Genomic DNA, 23,081 nt, shown 5'->3' with positions numbered 1-23,081 from the left:
CACCTTTGGTTTTATTAATTTATGCTAAAGGTGAGCCAGAGTTAAGTTTAGCCTAAAGCTGATCAGTTGTTGTCAATTTCCTTCAAAACGTGGCTCAACCAAGTAGTGGAATAAATCTTCATAAATAACAGTGTTTTTTAAGAAAGCTCAAAGGGATTCTTCCGATCATCTTAGAAATATTACTGGCATAATGGAGCTCTTTTGGGAATCGGGAAAATGCCAGGATTATTTTCAGTGACTTCAGTGGGGTTTGAATTGGATCCAAATTATAGCATGACAATTGTCACATACATTAACAAGTTTGAAGACAGAATTAAGTGATTTGAACTAATATTTTTCTGCATTGTTTTTCCTGGCTTTTTTCCTTTGTTTTAATTTGTGCTGTTTTTTAAATTTTGTATATTACCTGTTAGGAGTGTTAAAATTTTGACACTGTAAGGAAAACTCTGAGTTTTCTTTTTCCAGATTGCCCAAGTTTGCATTACAAAAGGTATCTGTATGCATTAAATCAATTTTCTATGTCTACATGGGCTTTGCTCTTCAAGTATTAGAAGAAACTCTTCTTATAAAATTGATCTCATACTTAACTATTCCTCCTTTATTCTTTTGTCTTCATTAATTACCTGCACAGTGTGGCAGTATTTCAGGTCATTTGCTCTAAAAACATTTAAAGAGGGAAAACCATTTTTAAATCATGCTTTTCCTATGTACTAGCAATTTAAAAACTAGGACATTTTGCTCATACTTAATCCCTTGGGGTTTTTTTCCCCTGTAGATGTAACCAATTTCTCTTTGCCTTTCCCACACATCCCCTGAACTGTTATTTCTTAGAATATTTTACATATTGAGAGACTTAACAATTGGCTTTTTTATCTCCTTTTTCTAGATCAGTAAAGGTTCTTTGCAGTTTCTCCTCACAGATCATGTTTTATAATCCCTATCCATTCAGGTTAGGACCTTCAGTCCCCAACTTATTTAGAGGGAACAACCATGCATCCTTAGCTGCTGGGACATAGTCACAAAGTATCTTATGTAAATCTGCTCTTCGTCAGATTCTTGAGGTAGCAGTAGGAAATCACATGCCGTTTTGAGTACCTGTGTCGTAATTCTGTCCTGATCTTTCCACATTAATTTTCTGCCCTTATGCTAACATCCTTATCAACCCTGATCCTGCATGTTTGTTGTCTGATCATGTTCCAGTTGGACCCATATCTCCATGGAGATTGTATAGGTAAGTTCCACCAGGATAGCTATGTTGCTTCACTCTCTGCAAAGGAAGGAGAGGTGAAGGAATCAAAGTTCATTAGGCTCAATGTGAGCAGGTATGCCTTTATCTATCTAAAGCCACTTTAGATGTTTTCCTTGTCCTATAGATGCTTGCTTCCCTAACATCCTCATTTTTCCTTCAGCTCCAGTGATTGATCCATCATTGAATCTCTGTATGAATCTGTATTAAGTCAATAGGTATATTGAGATATTTAGGAAGATCTTGAGGCTGAGAGTAATGTAAGGTATTCTACTCAATTATATCACATATGTCACATATAAATTAGCAGGCTGTGAGCGTGTGCTTGCCGATACTGTGAAGCCTAAACATTCTGCTAGGATACATTGCAATGTCAATGTGTATATGAATAATACAGCATGAAATATGTCTAGTTACTGTTTAATAGCCTTTCTTTGAAATTTATTTTTTAAATATATTGTTTAATTATTGCAAAGAAATATAGGATGTATTTGTAATCACTTTACAAAATATTTTCTAGATAGAAGATTTGAATAATAAAATAGCTGCCCAAGGAGATGAGAGCATAAAAATATCAGATGCATCTTCTGAAGTGATTAAAGCTGTGGAAAAATTAGTAAGTTGTTTGGTGGTTTTTTTTGGTTTTTGTTTTTGTTTTTGTTTTTTATAAATGAAGTAAAAATGCTTGCATACTTGCATCTTCTGTGATGGCCTGAAATAATTTCAACGTATGCTAAAGGTGCCTTAATGTTCTAATGTTCACTAGAAATCCACCAGGGAAAGTGATCTACAAAATATAAAGAAAAAGATTCTCAATATTAATGAAGCATTGGACATTTTGAAATGTGAAAATGAAGAACTGGAGGGAAAAAATGAAGAGTTTTTGCAAAAATTCGGAAATAGGTAATGCTTACAATATAAATATAGGAAGCAAGCATTATTTTTTCACTGAAAGTATGCCTATAAAAATGAAACTTGTTTTTAATTCTGTCTGTGATTTAACATTTCAAGAATTTCAAATCACTTCAGGCTGAAATTTATAAGCTAACTTATTTTGACCTTCACTTGAAAGAAAATAACTAAAATTCTGCAAAAGACAAAATATATACTTTGACAATTAAAATAGAAAATAATGAGGAAGATTCTGAAATTCTCTTTGTTAACAGGAACCTCAGTCCCAAACACATTTTGGTAAAAACTGTTATGAATTTTATTTGTATTTTTTTCATATAGGATTATTATAAACGTACAGCCTGAAATACTTTTTTTCTCTATTTTCTTTGAATTCTTGTAAGACATTATGCACACATCTTCTTTAGTTCCTCAATTTACTGATTACAAATAGCTATACTTTAAACGATATTGTTCATAATATTCTTAGTGCATTTTAATATGACAGCAAATAAAACCAATTTTTCCTTATTTTTTCTTTTGGACACTAGGTGTATGCTTTTTTTATATATCTGACAGGTTATCTTCTTTTTTCCTCCAGTAAGTAACTTTGGATTTTATTGTTTGGTTTCAGCAAAGTCATCTGAAAAAAAAAAAAATCTTGAAAATAATTAGATTCTTACAAGTTTTGTAGACATTTATGACTGAGTTGAATACAGACTTCCTGTCATCATGAAAACATTCCTTACTAGCCCCCAAAAAATCCATACAAGAGATGTGGGAAACGGGAGGGGATAAAAAGATGAAAAAGGAGGAGGTATGTGTGTACTCCATATTAATGCTCCAAGGTGGAGCTCATACCTTACATGCTGAAGTAAATCACTGATGGGACACAAATGGGTAAGAAACCAGGCTTCACTAGTTGTGGTGTTGATGGAACTATTTATTGGGACTATTAGAACATTTTAGAATTAGTGCTTTAGCTCTCCAAATTTATTATTTTCAATTTCATTGACATCTTTTCTTTAATTGATTAAAACTTTTTATTTCATCATATATGTAAGACAAGGGAGAGAGGTCTTGCCCATGTTGGAAGTATTAACTGATGAACTGAGGAAACTCAGATTTGTAAGAACAGGTAAATGTAGAGCATCGGGAGAGAGAGTGGAGTTCTTGGAAAACAGATTTGGGAAGGTTTATTACTTGAGACCGTCTTGTACACTAAATCTTTACAGGAATCCTAGAAAGACTGGACAAGTTCACTCAAGAAATCCTTTGAGCATTATCTATTTCATATATAATTAGCATTGTTGTGAGCGTGTCCTGATTATTGTCCTTCTACATGTTCAGGAGTTCAAGAAATGCATATGAAAGTTCAGATTTAAGACACAGAGGATGGTTATGACAAGTTCCTAGTCATAGGAATTCCAGGATTCCAGGAGCTCAGTCTATTTATGTCTTGAAAGGATGATCTGAATATATGCTTTGAAGGGGAAATGTCTAGTCCCAGGAAACAATGAGTGGAGGCTGAATATAGAATTCAATTTTAAGAATTTTTTTAAAGAAATACACTAAATCAGAAGAATTACCTTTAAATCTTACTTTAGTGGAAAAACAGGATTCTTATGCAGTCTGATACAATCCCAGATTTCTGTTCATTACTTTCTTATGATAACTTAAGTTAACTCTTAGAAGGATTTTCTGGAATGCTATTTTATAGAACCGCTACACTCTCTCAATTCTACTTTCAAGACCACTGACCTAGCATGAAACATATTAGTTCCTAGGGAACCCCTCCTAAAGGAGAAAGCAATTGCTAATCCCTTCTAAAAATCAGAAGTTGTGTGCGTTCCTCTTATGTGTTAGTGAATGCAAGCACAAAGGATGAGTGCTGTTTGTAGGGCTTTTTATTTTAAAATCCCTTTTTATAATTTTAGAGTTCTTGGCTGAGTAAGGAGTGTTTTAAACAAAGTATAGTTTTCTTTGGCGGGGTGTGTGTGTGTGCTATTAAGTGCTATGAGAGAGGCAGGATGTTTGGTTCTGCTCAGGAACCTTTAAATTCTTTGATCTGCCACTAATCTGCCATATATTGGAAATATTTTGCATGTCAGATCATTAGTCTGATACTCTGAGCCTTTTCTAGCCTCTCACAAACTTTCTCAAAATAATTATGCTTTATTTTTCATTTTCCTTTTGAATACAGTGTGATTTCTGTGTGGTCTTCTGTATTAGGGAAAAATTGCAGTATTTTATGGAATTGCTATATTCCATCAGAATGTGATTCTTAAAATCAACATATTGTCTTATGTTAATCTAAGAATCAGAGTGCGTGTTTTGATTAATTGTGTACTAATGGAGTCCTGACATTACTTCAACAGGACTAAAAAGTGAGTAACTGTCCACCACGTATTAGGCTGCAACAAGACAGAGAATTGTCTTCTAATGTTCATCCTAGAAAGCTTAGTTGTGTATCTTTCCTATTTAGAACATGCAGTGCAGGCAAGAAATACATCTCATGCTCACCTGAGATTCTAGGGCCATGTGCAGTCTACTTTCCTGTACAATGTGGGTAAAAACCAAAGCTCAGCTGCCCCCAATTCATCTTTATTGTCTGAACTTCTAAGTTTGTGTCCAACTGTTAGTACTTTTCTTTAAAGTATTTCTGTCCTAGTTATGTTTTGGTAGGATTCCTAATACAGTGGTCAACTGAGAATATCTGTTGGATGGTCTAAACAATTTTGATTTCTTTCTCTCACCTTTCTTTAAAACAATTCTTATTTTAGATTGGTTACCCAACAACCCTATGATATGGAGATTTGATCATAAGTTTTATGTTCCCACTATGAACTGTCAATTTCATTAAACTTCCCTAAACCTATCTTCTATGGTGGCAGTCATATTAAATAAGAAGGGAAAGTGTTCTTACAGTAATAATGTAGAAGAGAGTCTCAAATATCTCAATGTTTTTAAAAAGAAGGTATACTTCCTCAGTTAAGGCTGCTTTACTGACTAAATAAGAATGTCTTCTGCATGACTTTTCTGAAGCCTGGGGAGTGCCTTTTAGATACATTTTTTTCTTCTGTCCTTATGGAAGCTTAACTGACTGCTTCTGCTGATCTGTAAACATATGTTTTATACCATGAGATATGCAGTTTTCTTTTGAAGACTTGACCTTTGGTGGGCATCACCTAATAATGCAAAAAATAAACAGATTAAATGTGACATTCCTTTAGTTATTCCCAAGTGATCTTTATTGTCAGAGCATTTTCTTCAGCATTTCAGTTTTGTTTAGCAGAGATAATGTTTCACCTGCAACTACCTGTCTTCCTTTTCAGAAAAGACGTAACATTTCAACAAGAAAAAGATGAGAAACCTGTATCTTTCATTGTTTCATATACTTTAACAAAAGTAACATCTTTGTAAGTGCAGTTGGACATCATGAATTTTCTGTCTCTTTCAAACTGACTGCTTCAGTCATATGTAGAAAAACTTTATGAGAAACCGTTGGATCCTGGATACAATGCACAGATTTTTACATCTGTTTGGTACAATCCCTTCTCTTAGCTCTTGTTTATGAGACTCTACTTTAGCAAAGAGAAACTTATTTTCTTCTTTGAAAGTTAGAACCAGTTCTCAGTCTGGACGAAGTGAGGAAATTTTCCTTTTTGGTTCAGAATGTAGCCACTATGAAAAAGGTACTCTGTTTCAGACCTTCATGTGCAGATGATAGTTTAGATGGTGACTGTAGCTTTTACTGGAGATTCCTTGGGTAGAAAGAGAGGTTCTTATCTCTCAAGCTTCAGTACGCTTATTTCATGTCTTTTTAAAGATGCCTGATTGTACAATGCAATAATACGTGCATTTTCAATCTGTTGGGACCACTTTCAATAAAGTTCTGTCATGTGGTGTTTCCACCCCTTCAAAGCCTTCGCCAAGGTTGTTGGAAGGGGTGACAAGTACCATCTGTATCTGGATGAATGGCTGTTAAGACTTTCAAAGAAGAGGTTCCTCAATTTGTCCTAATTCTCCTAGTTCTTTTTTGTTCTCCAGATAGCTAGTAAACCATCACTTGTCCCATCTATATCCTGTGCAAATTCTGGAGCTTATCTGAGCCGTGTTGGAATCATGTGGATTCATAATAGATGACAAAATATGTAATACCTTCTGTTAGAGTCTGCAGATGAAATGCGTAAGTTTCACATTTTCCCTGTGCCACTTGAGGAACCATGAAAATTACCCCTGCACTGAGATTGCCAGAAGACACAAAATCCTTGGAGCATCTGTAAAGACAGTTTGATGAGGGAGGGGGGAATCACAACACCCAAGGGATGTGAAAGTAATCACTCACCATCTCGCGTAAGCAAATCAATGCCGAGCCAGTTCCTGGGCAATGGCCACCTTGGAAGTTAAAATACTCCCTTCTTACCCTACCCCAGTTTTATTGCTGAATATGACATTAGGTGGTATGGAATATCCCTCTGACCAGTTTGGGTCAGCTGTCCTGGTGTGTCTTTTCCCAACTTCTTGTCAGAAGTGGAGCAGAATGGAAAGAAGAGAAAATGCAACCTCTGTTCAGCAATAGCCAAAACACTGGTGTACATCTCCACAATCTCCAGGTAAGTTATGATTGAGCTTAGAAGGATCTAAAATACAAAGCTTATGCAAACAAGTATTCAGGTGGTGAAAAAATTACCAATTACTGGAATACTTTGGGATTTGTTGTCCATATGAACGTTCACCCCCATCTGTGTTGCCTTTCCTTCATAGTATGTTAAGCATCTTGAATGAAAGAAGCTGAGGAAAAACAGTGCATTTGACCTCATCTGTACCCTTTTCCAATGAAGGCTGAGTATATCTTACAGATACTAGTAGACAGGAAAAATCTCAGGTCCACATGCTATGCACAGTTACTGAATGTATGAAAGCTTAGGGAAAGAAAAATCAAAAACTTAGTATCTTTCTCAAATGGGGACAGAGCTCCTGAGTAAGCCCCAGAAGCTGTGATAAAATTTTCAACACCTGTACATAGAGTGTAGTATGGAACGTATACACCTAGCAGCTGTAGTTCTTCTTTCAGCTGTAGTCCACTTGATTTTCTGCTTGGAATATTTGTGTTCCTCTTGCATCCATGCTTAAAGTGTTTTGAGTTCCAGAGTCCTGGGTAGCCTTGTATGCATCAAAACAATTTTGCTTCACATGAAAGGAAATCAGAGTGGAACAGTCATTGTTTGGTTCCTTTAATTTCTTTCTGGCTTCAGCACATTTCTGCTTACTCTGCAGTGTTCAGATGAATTGCTCTCTTGGCTTTGATATTTTGAAATTTAAGTCTTTTTGTAATCATAGACATTTTGGAAGGAATTTGTGAAGCCATTTAGTCATCGCCTTCTCAAAAAGAAGATTAGCTAGACTTATACCCATTTTAAGAAACAATCATCGGATGAATTTTTTAGGGTTTCTGGTATTGGCTGTTTCAAAACTTCCCTAGGCAAAGTGAGTAGTTAATTGCCCAGTGACCGTTTGTCAATATTTTAGAATATGTGTTACTTTCTTTAGGTAATTTGTTTCTGGTAGAGAATTTTTCTTCCTGCATAGTCTGCTGTAAGCATTGTTCATATGAGGATGTTATGGGGCATACAGACATATTAAAAGTGCCTAATTAGGGACAACTGCATGTGTCATGAAGTCTGTGATGTGTAAGTCTTCTACATGTGGAATTTGCAAAATCAAGTTGTTTATCTCTGGTGAAATAGTTAATGAGACCTGTTTCAGAATCAAGTCACAAGACCATCTGTAGGAAAACTTTCTGTTTTGAAAGTGGTGTGGTTGTGGTCTGAATAGTTCAAATCAGTATTGTCAGAGACTGTAGGATTCAGAAACGCTGTAAGAACTAACCAGAAACCATTACTAAAAGTGTATATGGAAATTATTTGTTGAGGAATTAATTTGCAACTGAAGTTTCATCTGGTAGTCAGAGTATCCTTGAAACTCTATTGGGTGGAATAATTACTTCTGATCCCATCTATGTACATGGTCTTTGGTCTCAAGGCATCACATACTGTACCTTCACAAATTCCTTATTTGTGACTGATTCTTCATAGCATTAGTTTCTTGACCCCCTTCATCACTTTGTCTGTAACTGATAATCCACTTATAGTTATAACTCTCTGAAGTCATGGTTATGTCACAGCCTTTGTTACTACTCACGTTGGTATTGTTGGTCCATATCTATCTCATTGCTAACCTCACTGGTGTGCAGGAAAGTGTGATCAGTGTATGTGATAGGGGAAGACCTGTGAAAGTCTAAAGAACAAAACTATTATTACTGTCTAATGAGCTGGCTCCTAACTAAATGGTCTTAGATTTGGAAGTACCGGAGTACGTCTGCTTTCATATTGCCTCCCTTTAGCCAAAAAAACTCTATTGCTCTTTCTTGTTGTTGTCTTTGAACATTATCATCTAGAGAAGATTTGGGACATTCACATGTTTATTCTCGGCTGTATTTTTTCTAACATGATTGTAGTAGATCTTGATAGTCTCTAGTGTTTTAATTCACAAGGAACAAGATCTTTTAGATCTATGAAAGATTCGTCTCAAGAGCTGAAAAAAAGGCTATGAATCCTTTGTATTTAAGGACTATCTAAATTGATAACTGACTGTGCAGCACTTTGCACCCTGGGGCAGCCCAGGCTGATTTGATTATATAGAGGTTGCAGGGAAGCACCAGTGGTGTAGTGGTATCATGCAAGATTCCCATTCTTGTGACCCGGGTTCGATTCCTGGCTGGTGCAGGGATGTCGAGGTTTAGGCCAAAATCCGCTACTGGGGACCTGGGGGGACCCCAGACGGGACCGACAGATGCTCCCCTCTACCCCTCTTCAAAGAGAGAGGCAGAGGAGGAAAAAGAGACTTATGAGTTTAGAAGGAACTAAACTACTTTAATGAAATATTTAATAATAAAATAAAAAGAAATAATGAAAAAAATACATACAAAACCGTATCCCTAGATGACAATTACGTCACCGGCTGGCACTAGGGCAGTCCTAGGCTGGACTCAGTGACGGACGGGAACTGGATTCCGGATCTGGATTCAGGATCGGGATCAGAGGCAGATGAACAGAGTCCTCCCCAGACGTCGGCCATTGAAGGAAGAGACCTGACCCTTTGATCCCTCAGCTTTTATACTGAGCATGAGGCAGATGGGATAGAATACCTTGTTGGTCAGTTTTGGGTCACCTGTCCTGTCTGCTCCTCCCTGCAGGTGGGACCCCACTATGCTTTTCTGCTTCCGAGCCTCCAACGTGGCAAATAACAAAGTTGGTTGGCCTTGGGGGTTATAGCAATAAGTGTAAGCAGGAGCCTCTCTGCATACCATGCCTGGGCATCAGCTATAAACAATCGGTCATATCACTGAGAGAGTGAACAGTGTCTGCACAATATGCAGTTAATTTCAGTAGTTAGAGAGGCCCAGCTAAGAAGCGAAGTTACTGAACAAAATTGGTCCTGTTTTACCTCAAACCAGGACAAGGGAGAACTTCCATTTCCCAACCTGTGCATCAGCTGCAGCCCTGCAACTTTTAAATAATCAAATCACCCTGAGCTGCCCCAAAAATCTGGGGTTAAACCATAACAGTCCCTCCTGTTTCATGGAGAGCTCAGTTTGTTAGTAGGACTATTCCGGCTTCTGCAATATCTTTGAAAAATGCTTGCATGTGAATTCATGTAAACCAGTCAGTCATGGCTTTCAACACAGGGTCTTACAGGTGTGTGACATTGCTGAAGCCTCTAGGTCATATTTTGGACAGATCATATTTCAGTTTCAGTTCTATTGGGACTGAGTTCCAGTCCCCATCAGATTGGCCAACTGCTTGGTGATCACAGCAAGTTTAGTCTAGCTATGGATAATCTCTTAATAGAGAAAGGGCAATTGTAATACATACTACATACATGGTATATGTTAGCTATGGGTCATCAAGATGCATATGGGCAATGTTTTCTGTTTTCTTGCTTTTTGCTTCTGTGTTACTTGAATTTTGGGAAGGGAAATTAAGTTGCTGGGGGCTTGCAGTTTTACAGACTTTTCAAGGACTATATAGAAGATCCTGCTGACTGTAAGACTATATTTAGGAACCAGCAGTTCACATGCGCCAAAGTGCAGAGTGTGTGTGTGTACATGTGTATGAAGTAATCCATGAAGTTTAGTCCTTGTGCGGTTAGAAACCTTTGGGTTTTGTGAGATAAATTATGTTTCCTTCCTTTAACTAAGCAAATGACACCCGGTATTAAAGAAGCTGATCTTTGAGAGAAATATTCTGGCCACTAATTCAGCTAAGGAAATCTGTGATCAGTGCCGGCCTGTTGTGGGTTTGCAGATTAGTATCAGAAACAATGTTGTATATCCTGTGAAGATCCCTACAGTACCATTTAGGTTTATCATTCTAATTCAGCAGATACTCAGTGGTAGTAAGTTTATTTTTCAGTGATTCCATTCTTCTACAAAGAAACCTTCCCTTGAAGAATATCAAATTCTAATGATACAGGGGGTTTATTCTGTCTGTCAAAGTAATATCAATGTTTAAAAGTATTTTTTTTGTATTTGCTTGAGTTTGGTTTTTGCTGTGTAATCTGACAGTCTAATCAAGTGGTATTTTAAGTTCACTTCTGTTAATCAGTTGACTTCTACTGAAAGTCTTTTTGTATGCAAATAAACTAAACTTGTTTTATGTGACCTAAGAATTCTGCAAATAGCAACATAGTTAGGAATTTGAATTCATCAGCTGTATGACTAACCTGAACCACTGCACTGGTATGAAGTACCCTAGACATAGCCATTTATTATAAGATAGATGAACTGAGACTCTGTGACCAATTTTAACACTTTCAGATAAAAGGGCTGTTCTTGCCACTTTCTTCTCATCCAAAATTGATAGTTTCATATTGTATTTGGGAAGAGGGGCCCAAGAAAGCTGTTTAATATTCAAGGATCACCTCCTTCAAGCTCAAGAGCAGTCCATTCCAGTGAGTAGGAAGTCAGGCAAAAATGCCAGGAGGCTTGCATGGGTGAACAAGGAGCTCCCAGCAAAACTCAGACATGAAAAGGAAGCATAGAGGAGGTGGAAGCAGGGACAGGTAACCTGGGAGGAATACAAAGACATTGTCTGAGCTTGTGGAGATGCAGTTAGGAAAGCCAAAGCCCAAATGGAATTGCATCTGGCAAGAGATATCAAAGGCAACAAGAAGGGCTTCTATAAGTGCATAGATCGCAAAAGGAAGACTATGGAAAATGTGGGCCCATTGCTGAATGTTGCAGGGAACCTGATGACACAGGACAGTAAAAAGGCTCAAGTACTGAATGCCTTCTTCAGTCTTTACTAGCAATACCCAACCTTCAGCAATCCCAGGTCCCAGAGATCAGGGGAAGGACTGGAGTAAGGAAGTTGTACCCTGGGTGGAAGAGGATCAGGTCAGGGAATGCTTAAGCTAACTGGACATACATAAGTCCATGGGCCCTGATGGGATGCAGCCACGAGTACTGAGGGAGCTTGCTGATGTCATTGTGAGGCCACTCTCGATAGTCTTTGAGCGGCTGGAAGAAGTGCCTGAGGGCTGGAGGAAAGCGAATGTCACTCCTATGTTGCAGAAAGGCAAGAAGAAGGACGCAGGTAACTACAGGTTAGTCAGCCTCACCTCAATCCCTGGAAAGGTGATGGAGCAGTTAATCCTGGAAACAATTTTCCAGGCACATTTCACAAGGACAAGAAAGTCATCAGGAGTAGTCAGCATGGATTCACCAAAGGGACATCATGCTTGACCAGGTTGATATCCTTCTATGGTGAAATGACTGGCTTGGTACACGAGTGGAGAGCAGTGAATATTGTCTACCTGGACTGCAGTAAGATGCAGGTTGTTGATTCTCCAGCCTTGGAGATATACAAAAGCCATCTGGACACAGTCCTGGGCAACTGTCTCTAGGTGGCCTTACTTGAGTAGGGTGGTTGCACCAGATGACCTCCAGAAGTTCCTTCCTACCTCAGCCATTCTGTGATTCTATGATACAGGTTAACAGTACAGATATATAGGATAACAAAAAAATGGATAGATATAATTTTTTGATATCAATGAACTATCAGGGTTTATACTAATGAATGAAGAGACTTTAAAGTTTTGAGGAAAAGCCTGCTGTATTCAGCATCAAATAGCAGGATAATAAAACATTGCTTTTGATTCTAAAATGTTTCAGCTTTACTTATTCAATAATGGGTTTTACTTTAATTAGTATACTTTATAAAAAGAAATGTAAGATTGGCTGTTTTATTTCAACAGTTCAAGAAAAAAGAAGGCATATCAGTCAGAAGTCGAAACTATCTGCAAAAGCTTGTGTAAGATTGAACAGCAAATAGAAAGGCTAAATGAAGATCTCTGTAATGCTGAATTGTCCTACAATGAAAAAAAGAGAAAGTATGAGGACTTAAAAAAAACCAAAACTGCAGAAGAAATCTCTTACAAGGTATAGTTCAGTTTTTAGAGTGAAAAAAAAAAAAAAATCTTTTTATCAGAGAATTGCTGGGCAAGCAACCTAATATTAAAAAAATAATATTTTAAAACATTATTTTAACCACGTATTTTTGAAAAAATAGCAAATAACAGTAGTCTCTGGAAGAGAAAATAAATTGGTTACTAATGGTCACAGGCTAAAAAATGAAGTTAACACATTAAATATTCTCAACTATACAGATTTTGTTATTATTAGGTGATTTAAAATGAATGCTAACAAATAATATTCTCATTCTTTATGTAAATAAGTGATTAAAAGAATTCATAAATCAGTATAGTTTGATGCTAAATGTAACCATTGCAAATGAAATATGACATTAGAATAATTACTTAATTATCATGTGGATACCATTAATTATCTATTTAATATATCCTTATATAGAAGCCTTGCTATGACTATGAAGGCTTACAAGACTTGCAAGGCCTTTGTTTTTCCACTTTACGTAATTCTCAATGAATAGTATTGTACATATGCATACAGCTTTAAGGATCGGGGTTATTGCAGGGTGCAGGATTCAGAATTCAGAAATATGGAAAGAAAACAATATGGTGAATTTTAATGGGTATTTCTATGCCAGGGAGATATAAATGGTGTTTTGCATATTCTTCACTAGAGATCTTGTGCTGTATGTAAAGCACAGATTGCCTGGAAGGAAAGACTTTCACAGTTTTATTTTCTGTAATAATTTTAGGATTTCACAACTTTTAATCAGTAAAATTAAGAACATTAATAGTATTTTCCTGGTTATCATATGCATTGGTATATTGGGAACTCCACATGCTTCCTTGCCTTCCTTTTTACCTACCTGCACAACAAAGGTAAAGCTATGTCCAAGTAACAGACTCTGCTTCTGAAAAGGAAAGAGGAATTGTTGGATGTGATTTAAACCAGAACCAGTTAAAAAGCTTATAGAGCCAAGGTAAAAAATAGTAAAACAGGAGCTAGAGAACTTCAGAGCTATTTGCACAATGAATAGGAGTGAATCGGTTTTGCTTTTGTTGAGGCCTTTCGTAGTGCCAGGTTGTCTTCTGTTGGATCAAATTTATGTTCCTGGCAACATCTGAATTTGCAGCATGTAGTTTTGTTCTACAAATGTTCTTATCTGTTATTTTATGCTGTTTTATAGCCATATGTTTTAATACTGAATTTGTATGACTTTTCTGTCTTGTTTGTATATAAATTTGCTAAGCACCACTGTCTCCACATTCTCAGTGTTGTGTGCTGGAATATTGACACAAATGGATGTTCAACAGTACAATCAGCGGAATCTGCTATGATTCTTCTTATGGCTTAAGTATTTAAGGGATACTAAATATTAGTCAAAGAAATTAGGATCTTAGAAGGAATTCAGGCCAAGCCCTTGCTTATTTGCTGTTCTGCATCCTTTTTTTTTTTTTGTATCTTAATTTATATTTTCCCTTTAACTATTAAAAATTAATTTAGAATTGATGAATTTTTCTTCCATGAATTTTACAGTCATGTTTTTTATTTTTGCCATCCACAACATTCTGTGATAAGGACTTTGACAGCTTTGTCATGTTTTGTGTGAAAAATTACTTTGTTTCTTTATTTTCTGCCTATCATGTACTATCTTCATATAGTGCACTGGTCCTTGTTTTCGAAGATGTGCTTGCCAGTCGTTCCTTATTCGCTTTCTACATGTCAGACATGACTTTATAGGCTTTCAAACTGAAGTCTCCTTAGCCGTTAACTTGTTTAATGAGTGGAAACTGTCCCACGTCTGTTATCCAGTTCCGTTTTCCAGTTATTATGGGGAAAGAGCATAGAGTATTCAATACATAGACACATCATAAAGATGACTTCGATTTTGTTCTCTATTCCTTTCATAATAGTTCTTAACATTAAATTTATTCTTTTAAATGCAAAGGAGCATTATATTCATGATCATGTTCCTGTTTGATTACTAGCCAGCTCAGAGTCCAGCATTGTATAAAGTGAAGACTTTGTCCTAATATACAAACATACATTAACCTTCACTGAATTTTGTCCTCTGTAGATAAGAAATCCAGCTGGTTTTTCTAAGTCATCCCACAAAATCCCCCATTTTCCATATTGTTTCTGAATAAATTCGAAACCACAGGATCCAGTATGGATACTTCCAAGACCCCACTGTAACTGCCGCTGTGAAAAATGGTAATATATTTCTATTGTAGGTCTTCTGTCTTCATATGCATTATATATTAATGTGAGGACTTTTATCCTTAAGTTATGAGAAATTAATTAAGGAGCAATTCATACAATACTTTATCAAATACCATTTAGGAGTCCAAGTAGACTATAGCACCCAGATATCTCTTCTCCACATATTTCTTAAATCCTTCATAAAACTGTTGAATTTTGAGGCACTGCTTCCCAGTTGGGCTGATTCCTCTCCATGCATCAAATTTTACATGTGTCAGCTAATCCTTTTTTTCATAATAATTCATATTATGAGTTTGCTTCTTCAGGTTTTGAAGGTTTTATTTGTTTTGGAATTTAGGTGCTTTTTTCCCTGTCATATTCGGTTTTCTGTGTGCTTCACGGTAAGCCTGTCTTTAAGTGCTTCTGATCATCTGTTGGCCTTACATTGTCTCTAGCAGGCATTCTGTCAGATGTGTTTGGACAAAGACTTGTTTTATGTCCCTGCAGGTTTTCCTAAAAACACTTATTTAGCTTGCCTGATGGGTTTGGTTTTTTTTTTAGATTTACATAGGTAAAGTTCAGGATCTTTTCTGTTTTCCTTTTTTTAAACATAATTTCAACTTTTTGTCTTGTTGCTCATAGCTTCCTTTCTGTTTAGTGGCATTGATTTTCTTTTTGATATTTCCAAAGTGTCTGTCAAAACTTTGTTTGTATGTACTTTGAGCCTCCAGTATGATAGCTGTAAGTAATCTCCATCTGGCTTGCAAGTATTTTACTCTTTTGGCTGTTCTTCATAAAGTTTTTAATAAAATCCTCTAATTTTTATAAAAATCATTTTTAATTTGACTACAGTGTCACTTTTGGGATTTTGTTGTTCCTTAAGCTCTCTTCTCAGGTTATAGTTAGTGTTAACATCGCGGACGTGTAGTCAGGCAGAAATGTATCTCAAAGCTATACATTTATGGTTAGAGATGGAATTTCATTCTGAAGGTATTCTAGTTTACTTGTTGGCACAACTTAACTCCTACATGAAGCCATTACTAGTGGTCCTGCCTTCAAGTGATGAGATTGTTTTCCAGTAGCACTCAAGTTGCTTCAGTGCTCTTCTATACTATACTTGCCATATATGCTTCTATACCTACCACTTGCCAAATGACCATTCTGTCAACAGCTTTAAGTTAACACTGCTATATTTAGTCGTAGTTACCATAAATTAGCAAAAGCGTTGTGTTTATAGTAATTGTAAAGCATATATATACACATGAAGACATGCCCAGGGAAGGTGACCAGTTGCAAGAGCTATTTGCAAGGTAAAAGTTAGTGTGAATGGAGTGCACAGAAGCTAAGATACCTCTCTACCTAAGCAACAGTTGAACAGTGGTCAGTTTTGAATATGATCGTATAAATGAAGGTGCAATTTATAGCTGACTGCCTGGTCTCTGCTGATATTCTGTGAGAGCAATTACCCCCTGGTATGCCTGAAAAAAGCGTGTGTCTAACCACTAGTTAAACTGTATCCTTGGGCTACTGAATAGAGTGAAAAATATATTAATGCAATCACCAAGTCTTATCATTAGTCATTCAAAATGATGCTGCATTTTAGAGCATAGTCTAGATGCCACAGTTCGTCTAACAGAGTCAGGATTTGGATTCAGATACACTATATGCATATGTGGGCAAGGAGGTGTGAGGGGAGGGCAGGGCCATGGGCACAAGTTGTTTCTTGGAATTATCCTGGGAGCAAACGTATAAACTTTCATCTGGAAAAGAAGGCTTTTACTTGTTGGTTACAGCATGTGTTTTCCACATGGACACTGATCTCCATCGCTTCTATTTTCTTAAAGCTCCTAATAGTCTTTGGGTTTTGGGGTTTGAGAATATATGAGGATGTTTGGCACCTGTTTCTGTATTTTCCTATGTATGTGTCATATGGGAGATGCTTATGACCTCCTTACATGGGAACCTCCCTCTCCAAGTGCTGATGGCATATGCATTTTCCAAGTGCAGATATGGATGTGAATAAAACATCTTGAATAAATATATCTCAGTAATAGAATTGATTGAGTCCATTTCTTTGCCCTTGGTCATGTTGTGCCTAGTTTTACTTAAATAATCAGTTTTCCACTCCCTAAATTCACTTAAAAAGGAAACAGCAAGCCCTAATTAGGGTTTGACTTAGATTATAATCAGTATAGTTATGATGGTCTGCTAATCTGACATACATTAAAGTAGAGGTATTCAAGGCACAAATTATAATAATGTGCTATGTAACTGTTATCCTAGAAACGACATGAGTCGGGTAGTCATATAAGAAAGGGCTAAAACATGTTCAGGTTTTTACTAGAAATTACAAAAAAAGTATCCTTGTATAAAATATGGAAGGCACTGAGATTTTTAAATTTTGAACATTTGATGTTCAATATCCATTTAGGTAAGCCAGCTCAGAGTCTTCATGTGATTACTTTAAGCTACCAAAAATAAATTGCATTAAATCTAGAAAATATAGTTACTTTTCTTTTATTATGGTCCATATTTATTTACTTCTTGTGCCTAAGACTGTGTTGGAATTTCCTTTTTTAATATAGTTTTATGATACTTGAGAAAAAAAATTGAAAGCTATGGTCATCTTTACTGTGGTGTTAGTGTTGAATTTTCATTGCTATTGTCCGTTAATTTGTTTTCTTATGCATTGTGTATGGCTTTTTTTTCCCCTAAGAATTCGGAGTGGAATCTTAAAAAAGAAATTCAAGATCAAAAAGGAGTTTGGAAAGTGACTCAGGTAAACATGACAGTAACCATTTTACTTCAAATCTAAATTCTTCTTCTACCCTCTTTTTACTTCCTACCATGAATTAACTATACCTTGTGACCAACTCACATAGAAGACTTTTGCTAAGTAATAAGATAACTAATAGTAAGAACGTTTTGCTAAGTAGTGATCCCTGCTGCTTAACAACTAGGAAAATTTAAATACTCATGAAAACATGAAACACTTTATTTGTATCCCAGTTATTCACAATAATTTCCAGTTTGCTTTAAAAGATAAAAAACCTGTATTAGTAATACATACATGGAGTGACGTTATCATTTGAATTTGTTTATTTTTCTTCAGTTTCTGTACAAATTGCAATCCGACCCTTACCATACCTTGTATTGATGCATGTGGGATTGAAAGAATATTGCCAAAACTGGAGGGAGGCATTGCAGTCTTTTACTGCAAATCCTTGGGTTACAAACCCCCTTTGGCTCCTTTTGCAATGGTCTCATATAGGAGAGATTTACTCTGAGTTGTCAAAAGCTATTTTTCTTTAGAATTGAATGCTGGATTTACCCTGATGACCAGAAGTCCTTCTGAGATTTTTGTTCCTTTTTTTTTTTTTATTTTTTGAGAAGACTGAACCTTTTTTATTTGCTTCTGAACAGTCGCCATCTCCGTTTTGCTTTTGTTGCAAAACTTGTTCTATTCCATTCTGTGAGTTTGAACTGTGCAAGAGCTCAACAGCAGAATCTAGTACCTACATTTCCCATTTCTAGGAAGATGAGCCCTAAGAGAGATCTTGCAGTTCTGTTCGTCCCAGACATTAGCAGAAAGTGTTGAATGTTCTTCTAAGCCAGGTGGTGCACAAGGTCTCCATTGCATGCGTTTCTGGTTGATGCGTAACTTCCCTCTGATTCTCAGATTTTGCTTCAGAGAAGGCTGAAGGGAACATTTCTGGGCGTGACTGCCACAGCATGACAGGTTTTATTTGGTGCTTCCAAACATCTTCATCCCTTTTTGATATTCAGTACTGATCCTTTTTGATTATTCATTGAAACAAAAAATCTCCTTTCTTTCTCTTGATTCTTGGTAAAGATCCTCAGTGGGAACTTTAGCCCACTTCTTTCCTTTTACAGAGAGAGACAAAAGAACGCTTTCCTAATGGGAAGTAACAGGGCTCAGAACTGCGTTTTTTGTTGTAGTTCATGTTTTTTTTCAGGAAGAAGAGGTTCTTGAGATGCATCTTGTACTTCTAAGGTGGTTTTAAAGTTCTGTTTCATCTAAATCTATTTTTTCTTTTTTTCTTCCAAGGCCTCATTTGTCTGGGTTAGACGACCTTCATATCCTTGCTGTGAAGAGGTTTTTTCTTACTAATAGGACAAAACTTAGTGATGATGTCAAAGGATGTTGAAAGTGCAAAAGCTGTGCAAAAAAAAAATATGCAAAAGCTATGCACATCATCTTTGATGAGTCAAGATGTTGAAAGTGCAAAGTGCTAACTAGTGACTGTCGAAGTGCATAGCAGTTTAGATGAGACTGTTCTGAGATAGCCAAAGGGAATCTCCTAATGCTATCTGAGCATAAAGCAACAGAGATCCAGAAATGTTAGTGGTTTTCTGGCAAGCTTGTCCCTTCCACCTTCCAACCATGTTGTCACCTGGAACATTATCTATAACTTTACCTAATATTGTGCTGTTCTATAGGAATTAGGAAATTATGCTGCATTTCTTACTTGAAACGTTCCTGGTAAGGATATCTATGTTTGTAGACTTTGATTTAAAACTAGAGAAAGGAGTTATTTACCACCTAGCATAATACTTTGAAAAGAGAATGTCACATGTATGGTCATCTCTTGCTCTCTTTCCCATAGTCTTCTTGGCTTATTTCACTCTGCTTCTACAGCTGAAAGGAATTAAAAACATTGCTAGCTGCATTCCACTTTGAATATATATAGAGACGTGTGTGTATATGTTTCTCAATATCAGATGTTCTGTATTCACTCTGTGCTACACAAATAAATATTTGAGTTCAAGTGATGGTGAATTTTGGATATTACAAATTGTAATGGGCAGGTCTTACACACACTTCTGAAGAACATAGATGCCGGTACATAATATTTCTCTATCTTTCTTTTTCTTTCTTTCTTTGGGTAGAGGGGAGAATTTTGGAGTGGATGTATACTGGATCTTGTATTTCCCAACATAGAAGGGTGTTCATTTCTTTTGCAAAGATTTTGTTCATTTTCACTCTGCAGTGTTTTCCTTCTCATTTTTCACTCGTTTTTAAAAAAAAAAACACTAGGGACATATCTATGGTGATTGTTTCCCACCAGAAAAGATTTTTGCTCTTGACATTAATATTTGGAATTTTAATTCCTCTTTTATGTAATTCTTTTCTACTATTTGCTTAAATAGTACTGTAAATTCATTGTCTGCTTCAATGTTATTTTTACATTTCCTAATATTTATTGTGGATTTCTCTGTTGTATTTGTGTTTGCCAGTTCTGCTGGCTATTCAGCTTTTCCTGTTCAAAGGCTTCTGACAATATGCTGTCTTAATGGCCAACTTTTCCTTCATTTTGAAGACATTTTTAATCGCCATATGATGTTTTTATTAACTTTTAGTCTATTCATGGTATTTACTTAAATGTTCTTTCAGATTTGGATTTTTCATGTTCTACCTGAACATTGAAATACTGAAAGCTAATTCTATATATATTTTAATAAACAGGCCAGGATTAAAGCAATACATGATGAGCTAGAGGAAAAGCGAAAAGAGAAACTCAGGAAAAGAAAGGAAGACATAAAGAGGATAGAAGAGATTGAGAGACAAGTACCTGATCTAGAAACAAAATCGAAAAGAAAAAAAGATCTTTTTAAAGGCAACCATGAGGTAAAAGCAGTAGATTCTGGACCACTCAATGGCATATTTATTTTTTTTGTCATTATTAGAAAAAAATAAGAGGAAATGGAAGTCCACAGCTCCAAAAAGTTGGATTTTGCAGCTGTGCAGTTGTGCTGTGATACAACATAACAAAACACAACACAATTCCAGTCGTATTTTTGATGTTTCTTGCTTTCTGTATTAGAAAAATATTTCTGTCTCTTTTAACTTCTGTGGTCTCTTACAAAAGGGAAGACTGTTTAATACTTGCTTGTTTCCTTTGTACTACTTTGCTTACTTATAAGCTGAAGAGAGCAACTAGCATATAAGCCTCCAGCCATGGTATGCTAGGGACCTTCTTGCCTTCCCTGCTTTATAGAAGATACTGATAAAAATGTTTGTCCTTCATCTCATGAAAGGTCTGTTTTATATAATAAGAAAAAGAATTGGAAGATTTTTGTATTAAAAACAGTTCTTCAACCTACTTGAGTTGACCTAATTAAGTATACTCTTCCAAGCATTTCTTCTGCTTCTGGTAGAGCATTCCTACTGTTATAGCATGACATGTTTTGGTTGGCCCCTCTGTCATCTTGAAAGTATGGCCAAAGAGCCATTTTCCTCCAGTTGTCCAGTGATGACCTAGCAGCCTATTCTCCGTATTTAAGGGGTGTACTCGTGGTATTAACATTCCCCAAGGTTAAAACTTTGGAAAATTTTTCAAAGAAATAACCTTTTGTCCAGATCTGCTCGAAAGAGTAACAGGAATACTAACTAAACTTGTATGACTGAGAAACATTTATTTCATTATTAAACTTTGCTATTTTAGTTCTGGTGTTATTTTAGATCTTTGAAAACTTTGGTTATTTGCAGTGCTACAACAGTTGTAATAGCGAGCAGATGGCAAAGTGGACAATGTTATCTAAATACATTACTGTTGGAAAAAAGGTATTACAGTGATGGTTGCTTTTGAAAAATAAACTGATAGTACGTGGATAAGTTGACTAGTAGTTCTACAAACATGAGACCTTAGCTAGGTAGAGATCATTTCTTTAAGTGATGCTGATAGTTGTATGTCCCCCTGCCACTTCAACAAACATCTGTAGAAACAGACCTTATTGTTCTGAGATGACGTGGAAATATTCAAAATCTGAACCGTAGTTTAGTGCAAGATGTAATGTCTGTACATTATATGTACAGAACTGTTTGGAATGTAACTTATTCACAGATTTTTTTATTTTTTTTTTTTTTTAACTAAGAGCATTTCCATACCTTTGCTTTATCCTTTTTGTATGTCTTTTCCTTGAGCAGGTGCTTATTCCTTTTCTTCTTTTGGGAAATGGCTCTGAAAACAACTGGAAACATGGGAAAAAATTGTTTTCAGCCTTCTATCATGAGTTAAACAGAGTTTGGCTTTCACACTGGTAATTGTATGAGTCAGCAATACTGAACTTGGGGACTGTCCTTCTATCATTATGCTTAAATTAAGCATTGCATACTACTCAAAGCCTTTGTTCTGTGTTCCACCATGAAATATGTGCACATCCTTGCAAACAAGTCCTTCCAAATGTGAGCTGGCCCACACTGTATGAATAGGTGGGTATGCATTGTTCACTGTAATGAGCAGTTTTACAATCTAGGGAAGATATTTGAAGCTTTCCTTTTTTTGGCAAAGGAAATAAGTGTCTTAGGGACCAGAACTGAAAATACAGTAATCGGTGTGAAAGAAGTAGGTATTTTCAAGTGTCTGAAAGAGGAGGGCATTTTTACTGGACCTTGCTGCCAGAAAATAAAAAGCAAAATTCCTTCGGTTTTGTTTCCAAATGAATAGGAAACAAAACTAGCTATTGATGGTGCATGTCCAGAATTAAGGCAAGGATTTTTCAATAAGCCATATACATTTCAATAAGCCATATTACAGAACATTCTCACAATCAAGAAAGATCAACATCTTTTGAGCCTATTCAGTTTAGATACAGGATTTTTTATTTTTGCTTAAAGCCCAGATTTCTGGGCTTTAGAAATTTAGAACTTCTGCTGCCTCAGAGAGAAGCTTTTTGTTGCAGAATCAGTCTGTGGGTTCATAGTTCTGTTATCTGACTACTAGTAAATAGCTTGTCACAGGGGATTGTCTTCTCCAGGTTTCTAGTGTTCCTCTGTTGAAGTGTTCTTGACATAGTCTGCGTGTAGCAATACTTCACCATTTTTGGAGGAGAGATGGAGGATGTTGAATAGTTTGAGTTCAGATAATGGATTATGTGATAGTTTATTTTTGATGCAGGTTTAATAAGTCAAATTGAAAAATTAAAAAAAAAAAAAAGATTCCTCTAATAGCTAATAGTATTTTCAAAACAACACGTTAATGTCAGTGACTAATGTTGTTAGCCCTTCCCTAGCTAAAACTAAGTAGAAACAGTGTGACAAAGATCACATCATTAGTTTCCTGGAAACCTAGAGAGGTGTGGTGTAAGTTATACATCATGGTCTGTAGCTGTGTATTTGCTTCTGTTTTAAAAGCTTGGAAACAGAGTTTGCACAAGCAGATATGAATGTGAATAATATGCAAAAGATATCGGTAATTTCAAGGAAGAAATTTCTCATTGATTAAAGGT

The 23,081-nt window shown here is 36.1% G+C and overlaps 1 protein-coding gene across 1 annotated transcript in view; it reads left to right on the top strand.

Annotated features, from left to right (window-relative positions):
- CCDC178 (coiled-coil domain containing 178) overlaps positions 1-23,081 on the top strand; it is a gene marked incomplete at its 5' end in the record, with an annotated part of 182,858 nt that overhangs the window by 22,436 nt on the left and 137,341 nt on the right. The window contains 5 exons of the mRNA XM_082499492.1: positions 1,767-1,862; positions 2,013-2,149; positions 12,458-12,641; positions 17,548-17,610; positions 20,320-20,481. Coding sequence (XP_082355618.1) covers positions 1,767-1,862; positions 2,013-2,149; positions 12,458-12,641; positions 17,548-17,610; positions 20,320-20,481 — 642 coding nt within the window. The remainder of the gene's footprint in view (positions 1-1,766; positions 1,863-2,012; positions 2,150-12,457; positions 12,642-17,547; positions 17,611-20,319; positions 20,482-23,081) is intronic.

The sequence above is a fragment of the Vanellus vanellus genome (genome assembly GCF_965231255.1).
Source record: "Vanellus vanellus genome assembly, chromosome: 2".
NCBI lineage: Eukaryota > Metazoa > Chordata > Aves > Charadriiformes > Charadriidae > Vanellus > Vanellus vanellus.
This window is presented reverse-complemented; position numbering and strand designations above follow the sequence as displayed.